The sequence below is a fragment of the Lolium rigidum genome, chromosome 5, assembly GCF_022539505.1.
Source record: "Lolium rigidum isolate FL_2022 chromosome 5, APGP_CSIRO_Lrig_0.1, whole genome shotgun sequence".
NCBI lineage: Eukaryota > Viridiplantae > Streptophyta > Magnoliopsida > Poales > Poaceae > Lolium > Lolium rigidum.
Window position 1 is genome coordinate 168,819,214 of NC_061512.1, and position 16,223 is coordinate 168,835,436.

The following is a 16,223-nucleotide window of genomic DNA, read 5'->3' on the forward strand; positions in this document are numbered from 1 at the left end:
GAGCTGGAATCGACTAAGTAGGATGCTATTCCCAGATTTCTTTCCTTCGTGCTATTCTATGATACATTCTCTATTCATCTTTTGTTGTATCTTTGGGAGATAAGATGTTGGTTTCTGTTTCCGGTTTGGAGCTCTCTATCTCTATGCTCGATGCTTATTTGGCATTTAAGCTATAAAAACGTGTGTGAGCCTTTTATTATCTTTGAAAAAAGTGTTTGTTCATATAACATAGAAAGACATACTCTCTGTTTTAAAATAATTGATTCAGCTTTGTCTCGATACGGATATATCTTCACATAAAATTGCTTCTAGAATTCTTACCTAAACAAAATTGAATCACTTATTTTAGGATGCAGGGAATAGAAGAAAAAGAACTGCTCTGACAGAAATACCTACATAAATATTCGAATACTACCATTTTTTTCAGAATTCAGAAAACAGTGCTAAAATTCATGCCTTACTGACAGCGTGACCCTATTCGTTTAGAGAGCAACAAAAAATGCTAAAGTGACCGCAGCAACAGCCTCCAAGAAACGAGTACCCGCACCAATCGCTCTACAGCCAGCGTTCTTGACATCGGTGTCATCACCAGCGCCGGCGCCGGCATCGGCGCCGTCCAACCCTTGCGATAAGACCGACCCAGCAGGAGGCGGCGCAAGGACACGTTCCATGGGCGGCGGCGGCGGATGCGCGAGGTCGGGCGGCAAGCCGCGGCCGTAGGCTACCTTGATCTCGAAGCGCATGCCCTGTTGGCACTGTGCGCCGCCGTCGGCTTCGGAGAAGAAGTAGTTGGTGCCTTCGTAGAGTAGAGGGGCGGCGATGGCCTTGGTCTCCTCGGTGCCGCCCCCACCGCCTCCGCCGCCACTGTAGATGTAGGTCTCCAGCCCGTCGTCCTCGCTGGGGTCGCACAAAGTGTAGGTGGTGGCGTTGGTGGTGAGCACTACCGACGAGTTGTCGTTCGTCTGGAATACTGGTAGGTAGGAAGAAGCAGGGAGATGGTCAGTTGAATTTGGTTTTGGCATAACTTCTCAGATGTTTGATGCAAATCATTAGGAGTAGAGCACTGCATTAATCAGTTAACAATGATTAAAGTAGGTGATACTTGAAGTGAATGGTCACCTAATTATTCTAACATTACAAGTTGAGTTTCTGAGTAAAAATCACTACTCCTGCTGGAAAATAAATAGTACTGGAGTACCTCTGTTCCTAAATACTCCCTCCGGTCGGATTTAATCGACGCGGAGGGTACCTGTTCATGCATGCACTTTAGATGTGGGGGCGTCAATTAATTAAGTCTAGAGGTAGTATATGGCAATTTCGCGGTTAAATTGAACTGCAAAATGTGCTATATCTGGAAATAGAGGAAATAATGATTTAGAACATCTGGAACGCGGTTGAATATATTGCTTGAAAATAAATCGACTGATTAAACGTAATACATTAGATTTCAAGCAGACTAGAATGAGGATAATTACTTTATCCAGAGTGTTGACTTGTGATATTGAATATCAGACAGCACACGTGATCCCCTACAGAAAGATTCTAATTTGTCTTGGTGCTTTGAGCATGAAACTCGGAAGTTTCCTGCAGAGCTAGATCTGGATCTAAGTTCAGAATTCTCAGAGTTGGCCTCTGGCCCCTGGTTCATAACATATTCTGAAAGAATTGCCTTTGCTCGAATATGTTTTCCTCCACTTTTCTCAAGTAAAACATCTAGATAGTGGTACGTCTCATCATATACGACGATTTTTCTAAACTATTTCATGGCATCTGGGGACTGGTGTTACAGCTCCCATTTTTCTTCGCATGATGCACGAGAACACTAATTTCTCAAAGCACATTTCAAGCCACATAAATAAAACTGTAGACGCGAAGCAACAAGAATTAGCTTGAACGTACTGAGGTAGTCGCCGAGGTAGAACGTCTCGGTGGCAGCCCAAGAGGAGTAGTTGCCTGACGTGGAGTTGCTCGTCGCGTTGAAGAACCAGCCGTCGGCGCCCCCAACCGTGTGATTCCTGTACGCCGGATCCGGCGATGGGGACGGCGCGCCCTGTGCGGCAGCCGGGCTTGCCAGCATGCCCATCACGGCAGCGGCGGTGGCGGCTACCGCGGCCGCTCGTAGAAGGAGCGCCATGGAGCTTGAGCTTGCTATCTCTGCTTGTGGCCGGCCAGTGGAGCTTTTGGCTAGTGTTTAGCTGTTCGTAGACAAATCTGAACTTCAGTGTGCCGAGTGATGGATGGTTTTCTACATGGGCTGGACAATTGTTGTCGTGCGCACCGTTTTTTTTTTTTAGATTTTTTTAGATAAAGGTAATATATTAATATTAAAAGATACCAATTACACCTAGTATCTGCAACAACGCCTCACCCTAGTGGCAGTATGGATGCACACATCTAAAAAAGTAAAAAATAAAACTAAAATAAAAGTTTCCGCTATAGCCTTCCAGACCTAGCAACAACAATACAACCACCACCGTGACAACACCTGAAATACAGACTCTTCAAAAGTGACGCCTCCAAGAAAGGAACAGTGCACCAACGCCGTCGTCGCTCGACCAAAGGTTTTAGGTTTTCACCCTGAAGATAGTCGCCACTCTCAAAACAATGCCTCCAGTAAGTTCATTGTCAGGCACAACTAGTTAAGGCCAGACCTTGAGTTTTTACCCTGAGATGTAAGACTCTGAACTTCACCTGTGCTGCCGCCCCCACATGCATACCACTGATGCGGAGCCCGGAACGCCAAGCAAATCCCTCAGCACCACGGAGACTCGAACCTCTTTTAACCAGTCCACCAATCCGGCCTTCATGATATTCCTTCTTCTAACTTCACTATGGACAAAAAATCACCTGATGTCAACACAGAATAGTTCACGCCGCTCCCTCCGGAACCAAACGGTCGGAATAAAAATATGGGTGTGCGCGACTGAATACCACCCGATCCAGCAAACCCCAGGCAAACGCCGGCGGTGCTTTCCGAAACTCATCTCTCTAGCCAGATCAAGGCAAACTGACCTCCGATAGATCTTCATCTTCGCTTGCGAGAAACCCGAGGACCGCCACAAAAAACAAAGCAAAACCAGCAGCCCCCACGCCGCCAGTCCCTCCTGGCGGATCACCAGGGAAGAGGACGGCGGTGCAGATCATGCGTACCACCTCTGAACCGTCACCGGGGGAGGAGGCCGCCACTGCTCTACCGAATCCTCCAAGACTACCAACGGAGAGCATCATGCCCCGGCCAAGTAGTCGTGCCACCCGGCTTCCTCCACCAGCGCTTCATCACCTCCCATGGAAGACCGTCGCGGAAACCCTCTCCCTCCCCTTGTCGTTTGACGGAAGGGGCGCCGCCATCGCCGCCAGGGCCGGGGCTGTGGCCGGGGCCGGGGCCGGTAGCAGCGGCGGCTGAGGGGCGACGGTCCGAGGGCGGCTGCTCGGGATGGGACGGGCGGATCCTCCGCCGCCGCCCAGGAGGGGGGCGGAAGAGGAGGAGGGAAGCGGCTAGGTCAAAGGCATATAATGCCCAACTTTAGATTAATAAAGTCAGAGGTTTGCAAGGTTTACAGAATGACAACACAATGAGGCCTACAGGGGTCGGCCTCCCCACTAACAAACCAAAGCTCCGAGCAGCACAAAGCAGGAGGGAAAAACACTAGGACTTTAGATTGTTGGCATCATGGCCACGTACAGCTTCCTTAACTCGCGTGACATCCAGCTTAGTCCCTCTCTTCCCTTTGCCTTGAATTTGAGACTCCAAAACTGGAGGAAAATGATAGTTTTATATATTATGTTAGCGAGTGGTTAAATCCTCTTATCGACAGTAAGTTTGTTGCGTGTGTTCCATAACCCCCAAGATTGTGTGAGGAAAAGGACCCAAGGAATCCGCCTCTTATAGCCCGTGAAACGGGGGCAGTTACACCCAAGTAGCTGGCGCAGCACAGACCAAACAAACTGAGCAATGGAACATGAGAAGAGAATGTCGTTCGCGTCCTCTAACACCCCATAGAGGGTGCAAGCACCATTCGAAGGGCCATGGCGGATGGCGATCCGCTGGCTCGAAGGGAGCTTGTCCAGAGCTAGCTGCTAGGAGAAGATTTTAATTTTACTTTTGTTTCCCACGTGTCTTCGAAATGAGCTACCACCGCGCCTTGTGAAATTTTAGAGTACATTGATTTGACAGAGAATCTTCCCAAAGATTCCAAGTGCCAGGAAACCGTATGTCGCCTAGGACAAAGCTCCACAGTGTCGACAAGATCCAACAAACCCCGCCACTGGAACAGGACCTCCTGATCCAGGGAGCGACTAAAGCGGATCTCCAGCTCAGATTTATGCCAAGCGTCGGCCACCGAAATCTCCTGGTAGTCACAAACAACAAAGAGGAGGGGGGATGTGTCCTCGAGGGGGGCGTTTCCCAACCACCATTCCAGCAAAAAAATGGTACGTGCTCCATACCTCACCTCATGCTTAACCACAACTTTAAAAGGGTGTTTAAACTTGTGAAGATTTTTACAGAATTGGGAGCCCCCTTGACCAGTACTCGCGAACAGGTTAGAGGCGTCAACGTACTTGGCGCGAATAATCTTGGCCCAGCTGGTGTCTTCGTGTTGGCAGAGCCGCCACACCCACTTGAGAAAGAGAGCCATGTTCATTTTCTTTGTACTGAGCAATCCCATGCCCCCTATTTCCTTAAGTTTGCAGATCGTTGGCCAGTTAACAAGGTGATACTTGCATTTCGGGCCCAAGCCTTCCCATTAAAATTTCGATCTGTGGGTGTCGAATCTCGAATGAATCCCCTCATGCAAGAGAAATAGCCCTATAGCAAACATCGGAAGGATGTCGATGTAGACATTGGAGAAAATAAGTCTTCCATGCGAGGACTACAATCTCTCGAGCCAGGTTTCTATCTTGGCTGCAAGTTTCCTTACCAAGAAAAAGTCACGGCCCAAGGGAGAGCTTTCTGTCCGAGATAGGCAAGCACATGTATATGAAGGGGAAGTCAACCAACTTGCAGTTTAGCTTGTTAGCTATCCGGATTTTAGCGGAGCTAGGCTGACCTAAAACAATGATCTCGCTTTTGTGGTAGTTGATTTTTAGTACCGACATGTCCTCGTCCGAGCCCTGGGTGAGAATGAGTGTCGTCAGCATATTGGAATTGAGTAGTTCCCCCCGGAATTAATGGCGGACCAGCCCATGAATGTGCCTCACGGACACATCAGCCGAAAGGATCCCTTGGAGAGCCTCTCAAATAAAATTGAACAATAGAGGGGAGAGCGGGTCTCCTTGTCTCACTCCTCCCTTGTTCCTGAAGAACGGTCCAACTTTCCCATTTATCGAAATCGCAGTCTGGCCACCCGAGATCAGCTGCATAATGCGATGGATGTATGCTTCCTCGAAGCCTTTACAGCGGAGCACTTCAGCGAGGAAGTCCCAGTTCGTCGTGTGCACTGTCGGGAAAAAGAGCTCCCCAAAGCTTGCAAATCGATACGAGCCACCTCTCTGTGTTGGAATGGCTATTAATACCCTATTCCCATGATTAGGGAGTAAAAATACACGATCCATGCATGTAGTTATGTTTTTAAAACTACCCCTATTTGATTGTTTTAACCTTTCTACTATCTCATTCCAAAAGTAGCGGGGAACGACGAGGCCGAGTTCGAGTGGACCTCTGCGCTCGATGCCAAGTTCTCTGAGGATGAAGCGGTTTGGTCCATGCCAGCTGACAAGTCTCTCGGGATGGACGGCTTCCCCTTGGGACTTCTATCAATCTTGATAGCCAATAATCAAGGGCAACGTGCTCGCAGCCGTTGACAACATCTTCAATGGCCGACACTAGTTCTTCCAGGGGCTCAACTCAACGTTTATCAACCTGATCCCAAAGAAGGATAACGCGAACAAGGTAGCATCTCGGTCTGAATAGTAAAAGGTACGCCACTCTGAGCGTGTACCGAACCAGTAATCGCGCGCTATTGATGGCGTATTCGTTGCATCTGCCTCCCCGAGGTGAATCATATCGCATAGGTGCACACAGGGCCGGTCCTGACATTTCGGGGGCCCGGGTCGAACCTAAAAGCTAGGGCCCTATAAGTCTAGAATTTTTTATGTGTATGCCAATCAAAAATCTCGAAAAGGTGGATGATCCTTAATCTCTTCGCACAGTCATATATTGTTGGTTATTACTCAACAATGTGAAGCAATTGTGTTCTTTGTCGAACAAATCGCTAACTAGATTTTTTTGGCCATCCAAAATGGGCCGTCTCACGGTAGTATCTTCACAAATCCTACACAAAACCTATGACGAGAGACCATCTAGCCGGACCCGGTGACGCTGCGACTGGCCGCGGCGGAGGCGGCAATGACGGGCCAGAGTTCATTGAGGAAGAAATTCAGCATTGGGGTGCGAGGTGAGGGGTTGCCGATGTAGGAGAAGAAGGGGCATAACTTAAAGAGTTGGATGTGGGTGTCGGTGGATCGGCGAAAGATTAGCTTGGGTCAAGGTGGCGTGACAAGACGTTGCGGCAGTTCACCGCCAACGGCGGGGTAGGCAGGGTTTTGCTAGTGGTGGTTTCAGGGCCTACTCTGCTTGCCGGATCGAGGAAAGGAGAGGAGCGATGAGGCTCACCGAAGAAAAAAGAGACCACGAGAGGAACAAAGTAGACGTCAACAGACTAAAAATTAGGCTAATTATCAATCAGCTTTAAGAAGATTCTTCCTAACTACGGCTTGAAGTGTGCTACGTCTATCAACAACGAAAATAAAAATGGTCAATTGTATGCTGTATTTTTCCTTTTTAAAAGGGCGCCACATTGATTGGATCGTTCTTGTGTAGCCACGCTAGAAACTATACTCCGTACGTTCCATTGCTTTTAATCAACCAGCCCATCCATCTTAATCCATTCATCTAAGGGAAGCCCAGGCTAAAGAAATAAAATAAAGCCCAAACTAACTAAAGGAAATAGACCTTGATTCTATAGTCCACAAGAGGAAACAGCATAACGCTTCGCCCCGGTTGCTCAAAACTGTTCGATTCCGAGGGCCCGGGGCACCCGTCCCGCCCGCCCCCCTCCCCCCCCCTCGGGGCCGGCCCTGGGTGCACGGAGGGTGGTGCACAATGTGACAAACCCCGAAAGATCAAACGGCGAGAAACTTCTCCCAATCTCTCCACAGAAATCTAAGCTCGAAACTGGTGAAAGATCACAATCGCACGTGATCTAAAAACCATCAGCCCATTGTTTGACTTCAATTCAATCTTCCTATCCGATTAATCACAAGGAATGATCTAATACCCCCACGATGTTGACGAACCCATGACCACGAGTGAGATGTACACTAAGGCTGGTGCTAATGCATCATGCCCTACAGCCTCGCCACGTCAGGTTTTACCCTTACTCTCACCCCACTCTCACCCCACGGTGCCAGTGCACGGGCTATACTGCCAGCTCTCACTTCTCTCTCCTCCACATCAGCTTTTCTCTCTCCTCGACATCAGCATTTCTTTTTCAGATTACAACATTCAAAATAATGCAAGAAAATTATTTTATTCAACTAAAATTGTTACCGATTACATTATAAAAAAAATTACATAAAAATTTGAAAAAATTACATAATCTAGGCATTAGCCCACACATGCTCAATCAAATCATGTTGGAGCTGTGTATACATCGATAAGTCCCTCATTTCGTTGTCCATCTGAATCCTGGCTGCTAGCCTTGGTGGTGCATTGTTGTGTATCGCAGGGCCGACATTGGAATCAACTGTCTCATAGATGTTCTCCAAATTTGTATCACGCTCATCGTCGATGATCATGTTGTGCAGAATGACACATGCACGCATGATCAACCCAAGAGTACGCCTCGAGTAGGAGCGTCCCGGAACTGCTAGAATGTTGAACCTAGCCTTCAGCACTCCAAAGGCACACTCGACATCTTTGCGCCAAGCTGATTGAGCAGGAACAGTCGATGCTTTTCACTTTGTGGAAGAGTAACACCTTTCATGAACACCGGCCAGGAGGGGTAGATGCCGTCGGCAAGGTAGTAACCATAGTTGTACTCGTGTCCATTCACCGTGAAGTTCACTATGGGTGCTTCTCCCCTAAGCACATCAGTGAACAACTTCGACTGGTTGAGTACATTGATGTCGTTGTTGGACCCAGCCACTCCAAAAAAGGCATGCCAGATCCAACGATCATACGACGCAACGGCTTCTAAGATTATGGTAGGGTGTTTGATGTCTCCCCTTGTGAATTGACCGGCATGCACCACTGGGCAGTTCCTCCACTGCCAATGCATGCAATCGATGCTCCCTAACATACCCGAAAAGCCACGCTCCTCGGCTTTCGCTAACAGACGCTGAGTATCCTCGACAGTTGGTCGACGGCAAAACTGTTCCCCGTAACAGTCAATGATGCCTTCACAAAATCTATCTAGACAATCTGATGAAGTTTGTCTAGCTAACTTAAGCCACTCATCTATCGTATCTGCAGCGGCTCCATAAGCTAATAAACGCAAAGCCGCAGTACACTTTTGTAGGGGAGAAAAACCAGCACGGTTGAGAGCATCAACTCTTTGGGTGAAATACGGAGAGTATTCACCCAATCTATCCACAATGCGTAGAAAAAGGGATCACCTCATCCGATACCTTCGCCGAAAGAAGCTCGGAGGATAATTACAGTCGTCGGCGAAGTAGTCCTCGTAGAGCCGATCGTGGGCACCCAGACGATCACGCCTGATGAACTCTTGGCGGCGTCGCGGCCGTCTTGGCTCCGCCTCGAGGTTGAGCATCGCCTCCTCATACTCCGCCTGGAATGCACCGATCATATCACCCTTCATTCCGTCGTTCGAACTGCTACTAGACGAAGACATGACGTTGAGAGGAGTGAAAATGAAGAGTGGAGGAGATGAAGTGAGGTGTGGAATGAGTGAAACCATATGGGGGTATTTATAGGGGGTGGGGATGAAGTGTACCAGACAACGGTGGTAATGGCGGCGGCGGTGGTGGGTCGCTACAGTTTCCCTTAGAGTGTGACGTCATCCACTGTGAGTGTGTACTGTAGCCAAGTGATTGATGTTCTGATTGATTAAGAAGTAGATTCGTGTTCTTAATGACTGAAAATGACTGAGAAACGAGAATTTCTGAGTTTTCTTAGACTTAGGACGGTTAGGTTCAGATTCGATTGAGTTTTGTGCGGTGGCCTAGTTGAAGAACTGTTGAAACTAGAGGTTCCAAATAAAAAAATGGAACTACCGTCTGCGAGGATTGGAGCGCGCGTCGCCCCCAACCGAAGTGGTTCATTCGTTTTCTAATATCCGTTGTTTGCCGCGGTCTATTATTGGGGCGCTTCAACGAGGCTTAGTCCTCTATGGATACGAGCACATGAACAAGCGACGGGCATGCCATCTTGACGGGCGCTGGTGTTTCGATGAAGATAGAGTGTAGTTGCATCACCACTACTATTAAAAGATCCAGAGGGTCTGATCCAATCAATCTGAGCCATACAATCGATGTATCGGACGCTCCATACCTTTTCCGTGTTTGGCGGGCGGACAACACCCATCCAGCGCAAATTTGAGAGCCCCACGATCGCTAATGAAACCTCCCATATTTTCCCAAACTGCATAGCCCGAGAGAACAGAACACCACCACACGTCTCAGCGCCGCGCCGCCGCCGTCCCCGTCGCATATCCGAGCGGCGCCATCGCCTCCGCACGTCCAAGCGCTATCGTCGTCCCCGTCACACATCCGAGCGCCGGCGTCGCCTCCGCACGTCCAACCGCCGTCGCACGCCCACACGCCGGCCATCGTCCCTTCCAATATGACCAGGCAGCAGGGATCCATCTTTTCCGCGGGGGTCCGACCTTTCGTACGCTTCACTCAGGCGGCCAGTAGGACAGCCGGCGCGATCTCGTCAGCCGCAGGCACGCTGACCTTCTCTCCCCTTCAGTCGTGCGGCCAGCAGGAGTGCAAGACACATGTCGCGATCGCGTGGTCACGGCCAGTATGACGGCATCGTAGTAGCTACATGCCTACATCACACATCCTGGTTATTGGACATCAGCAACGCGAAATTGCTCCCCGTCAAGTTCCAATATATTGATGTACATGCATGTAGTTGATGTTGTCAAAATCCAGGTATTATTGTCAAATTCTGGACCAGCAAAGGCTATGATTTTACTTACGTATCTTCGATTCTCAATTAACATGTATTTCTTTCTTCTGTTTTATCTAACAATTATGCAGGGGAAACCTTTGGAAAAGTTGAATCTCAACTGACTTCTTCCTGCCATCTTAGATATGCGTGTGTGCTACTATTTACTAGACATACAAATAGCATCAATTCCCGGTATACCAGTCAGTTTGTTTTTGCATGATTATTGTTATAGCTGCAGATTATGCAAACTGTTTAGGAGGCTGAATATGTACATGATATATCTCATAAACTGTCCAGAGAAATGGACATTTATTCTAGAATGGAGAATCTTATATTAAGAAAAAGTGTCTAGCTAGATGTTGATTTGCTTACTTATGCTTGTGTCACATATTTGTTATCAAACATTGATTGATTGGATTGCCGTTAGGCACCTCAACGTTTAACAATGGTGGACATGGTGTTGGAAATGGAGTTCTCCTGATCATCTTTACAACTGTCTACTGATTGGAAGTGAGTTGTAGATGGACTTAGGGGCAACAGAAAAAACAATTATCAGAGTTTGCAGTCTGTATATTAGCAGCAATAGTGGATGATCGTAAATCTTCACCTGGTTGGTGATTGTTTTTAATCAGAGCTTTATGAAATGTTTAAACAAGCCAATTATAAATTGTTTAATCTTTTATAGGAATACGAGTATGAGTAACAGTGCTTGGTTGTAGTTTGGGAGTCAACTTGTGTTAAGTTGTATTATTTGTATCTGAGAGGTCAAATCATTGACATGCATATAGTTTTTCATATCATTTGTTTTATGAATTGTACATCATAACTTGTAGTCTTTTCTGTATAGAACGCAAGAGGTACAATCATATTATGCTAGCAGGACGCGAGTATCGGAAAGATGATGGACATGTTCAGAATTTTATCGAAAATTTCAAGGTTGGACCCTATTGTGCTGATACTTTCCATACTTTCACTACGGGAACCAGTCAAGGTGCCGATAGCCGGCGGCCGTCGGCACAGGCTTGTGCCGACGGCAGCCGTCGGCACAATAACGCATCGGCACAGGCAAAGTTTCCGTCGGCACAGGCAAAGTTTCCGTCGGCACAGGCAAAGTTTCCGTCGGCACAGGCTGGTCGTCGGCATAGAAATAACGCCGTTTGATAATTCTGGCTCGAATTTTCAATAAAAAAATTCAAAATTTTTCAATAAAAAATTTCAAATTTTTTTATCCCAATTTTTTTAATCTCTCACATGCACCATTTTAACTCTAACGACACTTAATATTAGATCAAATTCCACTCATGATCAAACTTCTCGGTCAGTCACCCATCCTCACACTACTCCACCCCTAGCACGCTTAACTTCTCGGTTCCATTTAGACTAGATTCCATGAAAGAATTGACACCTTGTTGACAATAATACCATATCAATACTATTAACCCTTATTACTTGATGTTGCACATCATTATTTTTTGAATTCCAAACAATTACCTACATACTCCCTCCGTTCCTTTCTATAGTGCCTATTGTATTTTAGCACGGAAATTAGCGCAAGCCAGTTTTTTGACACAAAACCCCCTAGCGATCTTAGAAACAAAATAGGAAACTGAAATCAGATCTCAGAAAATAATCTTGTTTCCATAACCGATCGCGTGTACTCCCTCTCTCCCGCTATTCTTTCCACAATCAGATTGGTTTCCACATTTTTCTGGACGGGAACAGATTGGTTTCCAGATTTACTGACATGAACAGATTCGTTTCCAGATTTTCTGGACGGCAACAGATCGGTGGAAGGGGTTCTTTGCAAGAAAACATATCTTTACTCTTATATTCTGAAACAAAAGCGAAAAAACAATAGGCATTATAGAAAGGAACGGAGGGAGTACAATACAAGAATAAGTATATTAATTTTGAATTCAAATGGACAATAAAATGATTTTTTCTTTTTTATTTAATATGGAATAATTAATATATTTAAATCTGTAAATCAAAATTTGACAAATAATATGTCTAAATCTATTAGAAAAATAAGAGGAATCCAAATATGACATCTATATCATATTTTGAATCTAAAAATAATTTTTCCAAAAAATCATGAGCATTAGATCATGTACCAGTAGTTCAAATCTGGCCGGCCTCCTACCGATTCGGCAGGAATTTGTCTTTTTCATGAGGGATGGACGGAAAAGTTCCAGATACACCAGTTGGGAAATTTTCAATCTTAGGTGGTCTAGTATTTTTTAAAAATGTGTTGGTACCAATGTGAAACTTTAATTTGGTGGTTGCTTCATAAAACATCGCGTTTTCGGCACCTCAAAAATGGAAAATGGCTTTTTTGCGCGATGAAATGGAAAACTTCCTCCTCGAACATGTGTCCACAATATGGGCACATTATCACAAACTATGCCGCGATTCTATCCATAACATTGGTCGTTTGACCTAAATATCATGAAACATCGAACATGATAGCTCATTTTGTGAATGATTTTTTGTGATGTTCACAATTTTCCAACTTTAATATTTTTCCTTGCAACCATGACACATAATATGACACCACGCGAAGGTTTCACATTGTTTGGATCGTTTTCGAATTTTTTATGCCCGTTTCAAACTATATTCAAAACGGCGGGCATGAAGATCCTTTGCCCGGGGCTAAGGCTCACAAAACTTCCACTGGATTTCTGATGAAATAGCATATTTTGAATCTAAAAATGATTTTTACAAAAAATCTTGAGCATTATATCATGTACATGTAGTTCAAATCTGGTCGGCCTCCTACCGATACGACAACAATTTGTCTTTTTCATGAGGGGTCAACTGAAAGGTTCCAGATACACCGGTTAATAAATTCTCCATCTTATGTGGTCTAGTATTTTTGAAAAATGTGTTGGTACCAATGTGAAACTTTAATTTGGTGGTTGCTTCACAAAACACCCCATTTTCGACACCTCAAAAATGGAAAATGGTTTTTCGTGCGATGAAATGGAAAACTTCCTCCTGCAACATCGTAAGACATCCCAAGATGCACATGTGTGCACAATATGAGCACATTATCACAAACTATGCCGCGATTATATCCATAACATTGGTTGTTCTGTGTGAAAGCCATAAAACATCGGATATGATAGCTCATTTTTTAGAAGGTTCTTTGAGATATTTTAAATATTCAAAGTTTGATATTTTTCCAAGATAGAACTTATTTTTATGAAAAATTTGATATATTATTTGTATTTTTCTGAATTATAATGATTTAGTTATGATTTTTTGAAAATTAATGTGGTAAAATAGAAAATAGCTAGGCGTCGGCACAGGGCTGAAATATGTGCCGTCGGCACAGGCCTAACGTTGTTAGCTCGCCGTCAGGGCGAAGAGGCTGTGCCGACGGCCGGAACTGACCTTTATGTGTCGACGGTTTACCTGTGCCGACGGCTGACCTGCTGGCCTGGCCGGAACGAGTCATGTGCCGACGGCCCCGATATTTTGCCGTCGGCACATGATCTGGCCGTCGGCACCTTGACTGGTTCCCGTAGTGTTTTATGCTTCCGGTGACAAAGATTTTGTGGATGTAATCCTGTGTGTACAACTGCATAGAGAAAGAAACTTCTTTAAACACAGAAATTCAATTCGACTCCCGGGTGCGTATGCTCTCTCTACCAAAAAATTTATTTTGAAATGTTAAAAAAATTTGACGAGAAAATTCTACATGTACATCTTCATAATATATGTGCATTCGTCAAGTTTCAAGAAAAACCAACATTTTTTGTGGACTATGTAAAAAAGAGAAATTTTATCGTGTAAAAAGCATTATTTCTAGCACTGAGTTTTGTCTTTTTTACACACGTCACATGACAATTCAATTTTTTATGAAACAACTTTGTAAGCGTCTAGCACGTGAAGATGTACGTGCGAATTTTTCGTTTCAATTTTTTAAAATTCAAAATTTGTGTAAGATGCATTTTAAACTAAAGAGAGCATATGCTCCCATGTTCCAAAACATCACTCCCACCTTTAAACAATAATATTAAGAAGTTGAGCGAAAAGTTGCACGCGAAGAACAAATTTAACTAGATATAATAAAGCACCTGACCAGAAATTTGCATAGGTGATAAGGTTCAAACAACGCAAGTAAGGTCATAAACATTACACCTAAGTTTTGAAATTGCTGTCCACCACTTCATTTATATCTATCGTAAGAAGAAGAAAATTGGAATAGTAGTATGCCAATTTTTAGTTTCTCTGTCGAGTATACATTTTCATATCCGCACGGAAAGTGTGTAATGCTCTTTATCTTTTATTTGCTGCAAAAACACATTTGTCTTTCGTTTGCTGCAAGACTAAGCCTGCATTTGGATAAAGGAATTACTTAATGTAAGGTATATCAATTCATGTATTGTGGAGGATTGTGACTCAGCTCTTGTAGAAATTTGTCGCAAGTTATCACTGTAGCTTTGTGTTATGCTTGATCCTTCGCCATCATTGATTCTCGAAATGCTGACAGGCCTGCTCTACACTGTGGACGTCTTCGGCACATGATTTTTGGGGTAATATTCCTAGAATCAAGTGATCCAGGCGGCAAGGTGCTCACTGATACAACTCTCTTGTATGTTCTTCGTATTCTGTCATTAAACTAATATTAAAACTTCCTCTTTTCTTATATCAACCCCTTCCCATTTTTTCATGTATGGCGGCAGCAGAGCAGGCAACACCTCAGCAGCAGGCAAGGTGGCATTGAGCAGCGGATCCGGCTGGGCAAGTTTTTTAGCCGTGGCCAGCAAATATTGGTGAGGTTCTTTAAGCTGCAAAAATTCACTGGCCTATGTCACTATTCAGATTTTCATATGCAGAATAATGTGCAACCCTCGCCCACTTGAGAGTACATATGCATTGGATAATTACTTAACAAAAAATGTTAGCATCTAATTTGTGAGCCCCAGAATAGTTCCCAGCATAATTTTAAAAATATCTATAGCTTTTCTTATCGGATTCATTACCTATGTTATCTGAAGAAGTGACTAATAGCATTAAATTGGCTTTTTTTATGGATACTGATACTATATTTGATTTTTTTTTCATGGTCATGATTTCTTTATTTCTTTATTTATCTTGGCTTACCTTGTTTTATGTAAATACTTAAGCTTATAAATCTTAGGTACTTAATGATGTATCTTTTCCATTTTATTTTTATCTTTGCGGTCTTGAATATGCTGTGCTTTGGGGCTTTATACACTTAAATAGGAACCACGGAAATTTATCCTTTGTGGGTATAAGCTATGAGATACATTTTTTGTGCATTTTTTTTGGGTGAGAACTGAAGCTATTTAATGTCCATACTATAGAGCTACTTACAGTAGAAGGTATCCAAATGTTTATTTTTGATTGGCTTTATGTTCCGAAGTTAAGGCATTGTAGTAGACACTGAAACAAATTGGTAAAAGGAAGGGTTTGTGATTCCTTGAAAGCACATCGGTACAAGCAGTAGCGTAAGCCTTGGCTACAGCATGCACGAAGCTTATACTGACAAGTAAGATGTTCATCAGTTGTAAACGGATCAAGAAGATCAGTTCGGCAACAAGATGTCTCGGTAGGGAAAACATAAACATTCATGATTTTAAAATTTAAAATATTTTCTACTATGTATAATATACATTTTTGTGTTTTGCGGATTTTTAAATATTTAAGGGTACATCTTCTCGTGCATGCTTGCAATAATGTTCTACTGGATCTAATGGACGTTTTGTGCAGGTGGATGTTAGTGTAAAGCTCCTCTTTGTAGTATTTTCGTTGGTGTTGTGGAGGGAACATCACCAACGATGCAGGAGAAAACTGAGAAATGCTTTGGTTGTTGAAATGATTTTATCTACAAAGAGATCTTTTTGTTCCAAAATTTGCATTGTAATGTCAATATTTAGTTTTTTTCTTATATATATTTTACCTCTATCTATGTTTGTTATAGAATCATATTTATTATGATACAGAAATTCAACATTGTTTTGGCACAATATGCTTGTCAAGATGACTTTTCCTAATGGAGTGATTAGTCGGAGGAATAATACCGATTATTGTATTTAAATTTCATTAAAATTGA

General features: G+C 44.1%; 1 protein-coding gene across 1 annotated transcript; it reads right to left on the reverse strand.

Moving 5' to 3' along the window:
• Positions 1–482: 482 nt before the first annotated feature.
• Positions 483–2,134, reverse strand: LOC124656675 (cucumber peeling cupredoxin-like). The gene is made up of 2 exons (XM_047195380.1): positions 1,900–2,134; positions 483–970 (listed from the first exon to the last, which is right to left on the reverse strand). The coding sequence occupies exons 1-2, from the start codon at positions 2,132–2,134 to the stop codon at positions 483–485; spliced, it is 723 nt and encodes a 240-aa protein (XP_047051336.1).
• Between the last annotated feature and the right edge of the window lie 14,089 nt (positions 2,135–16,223).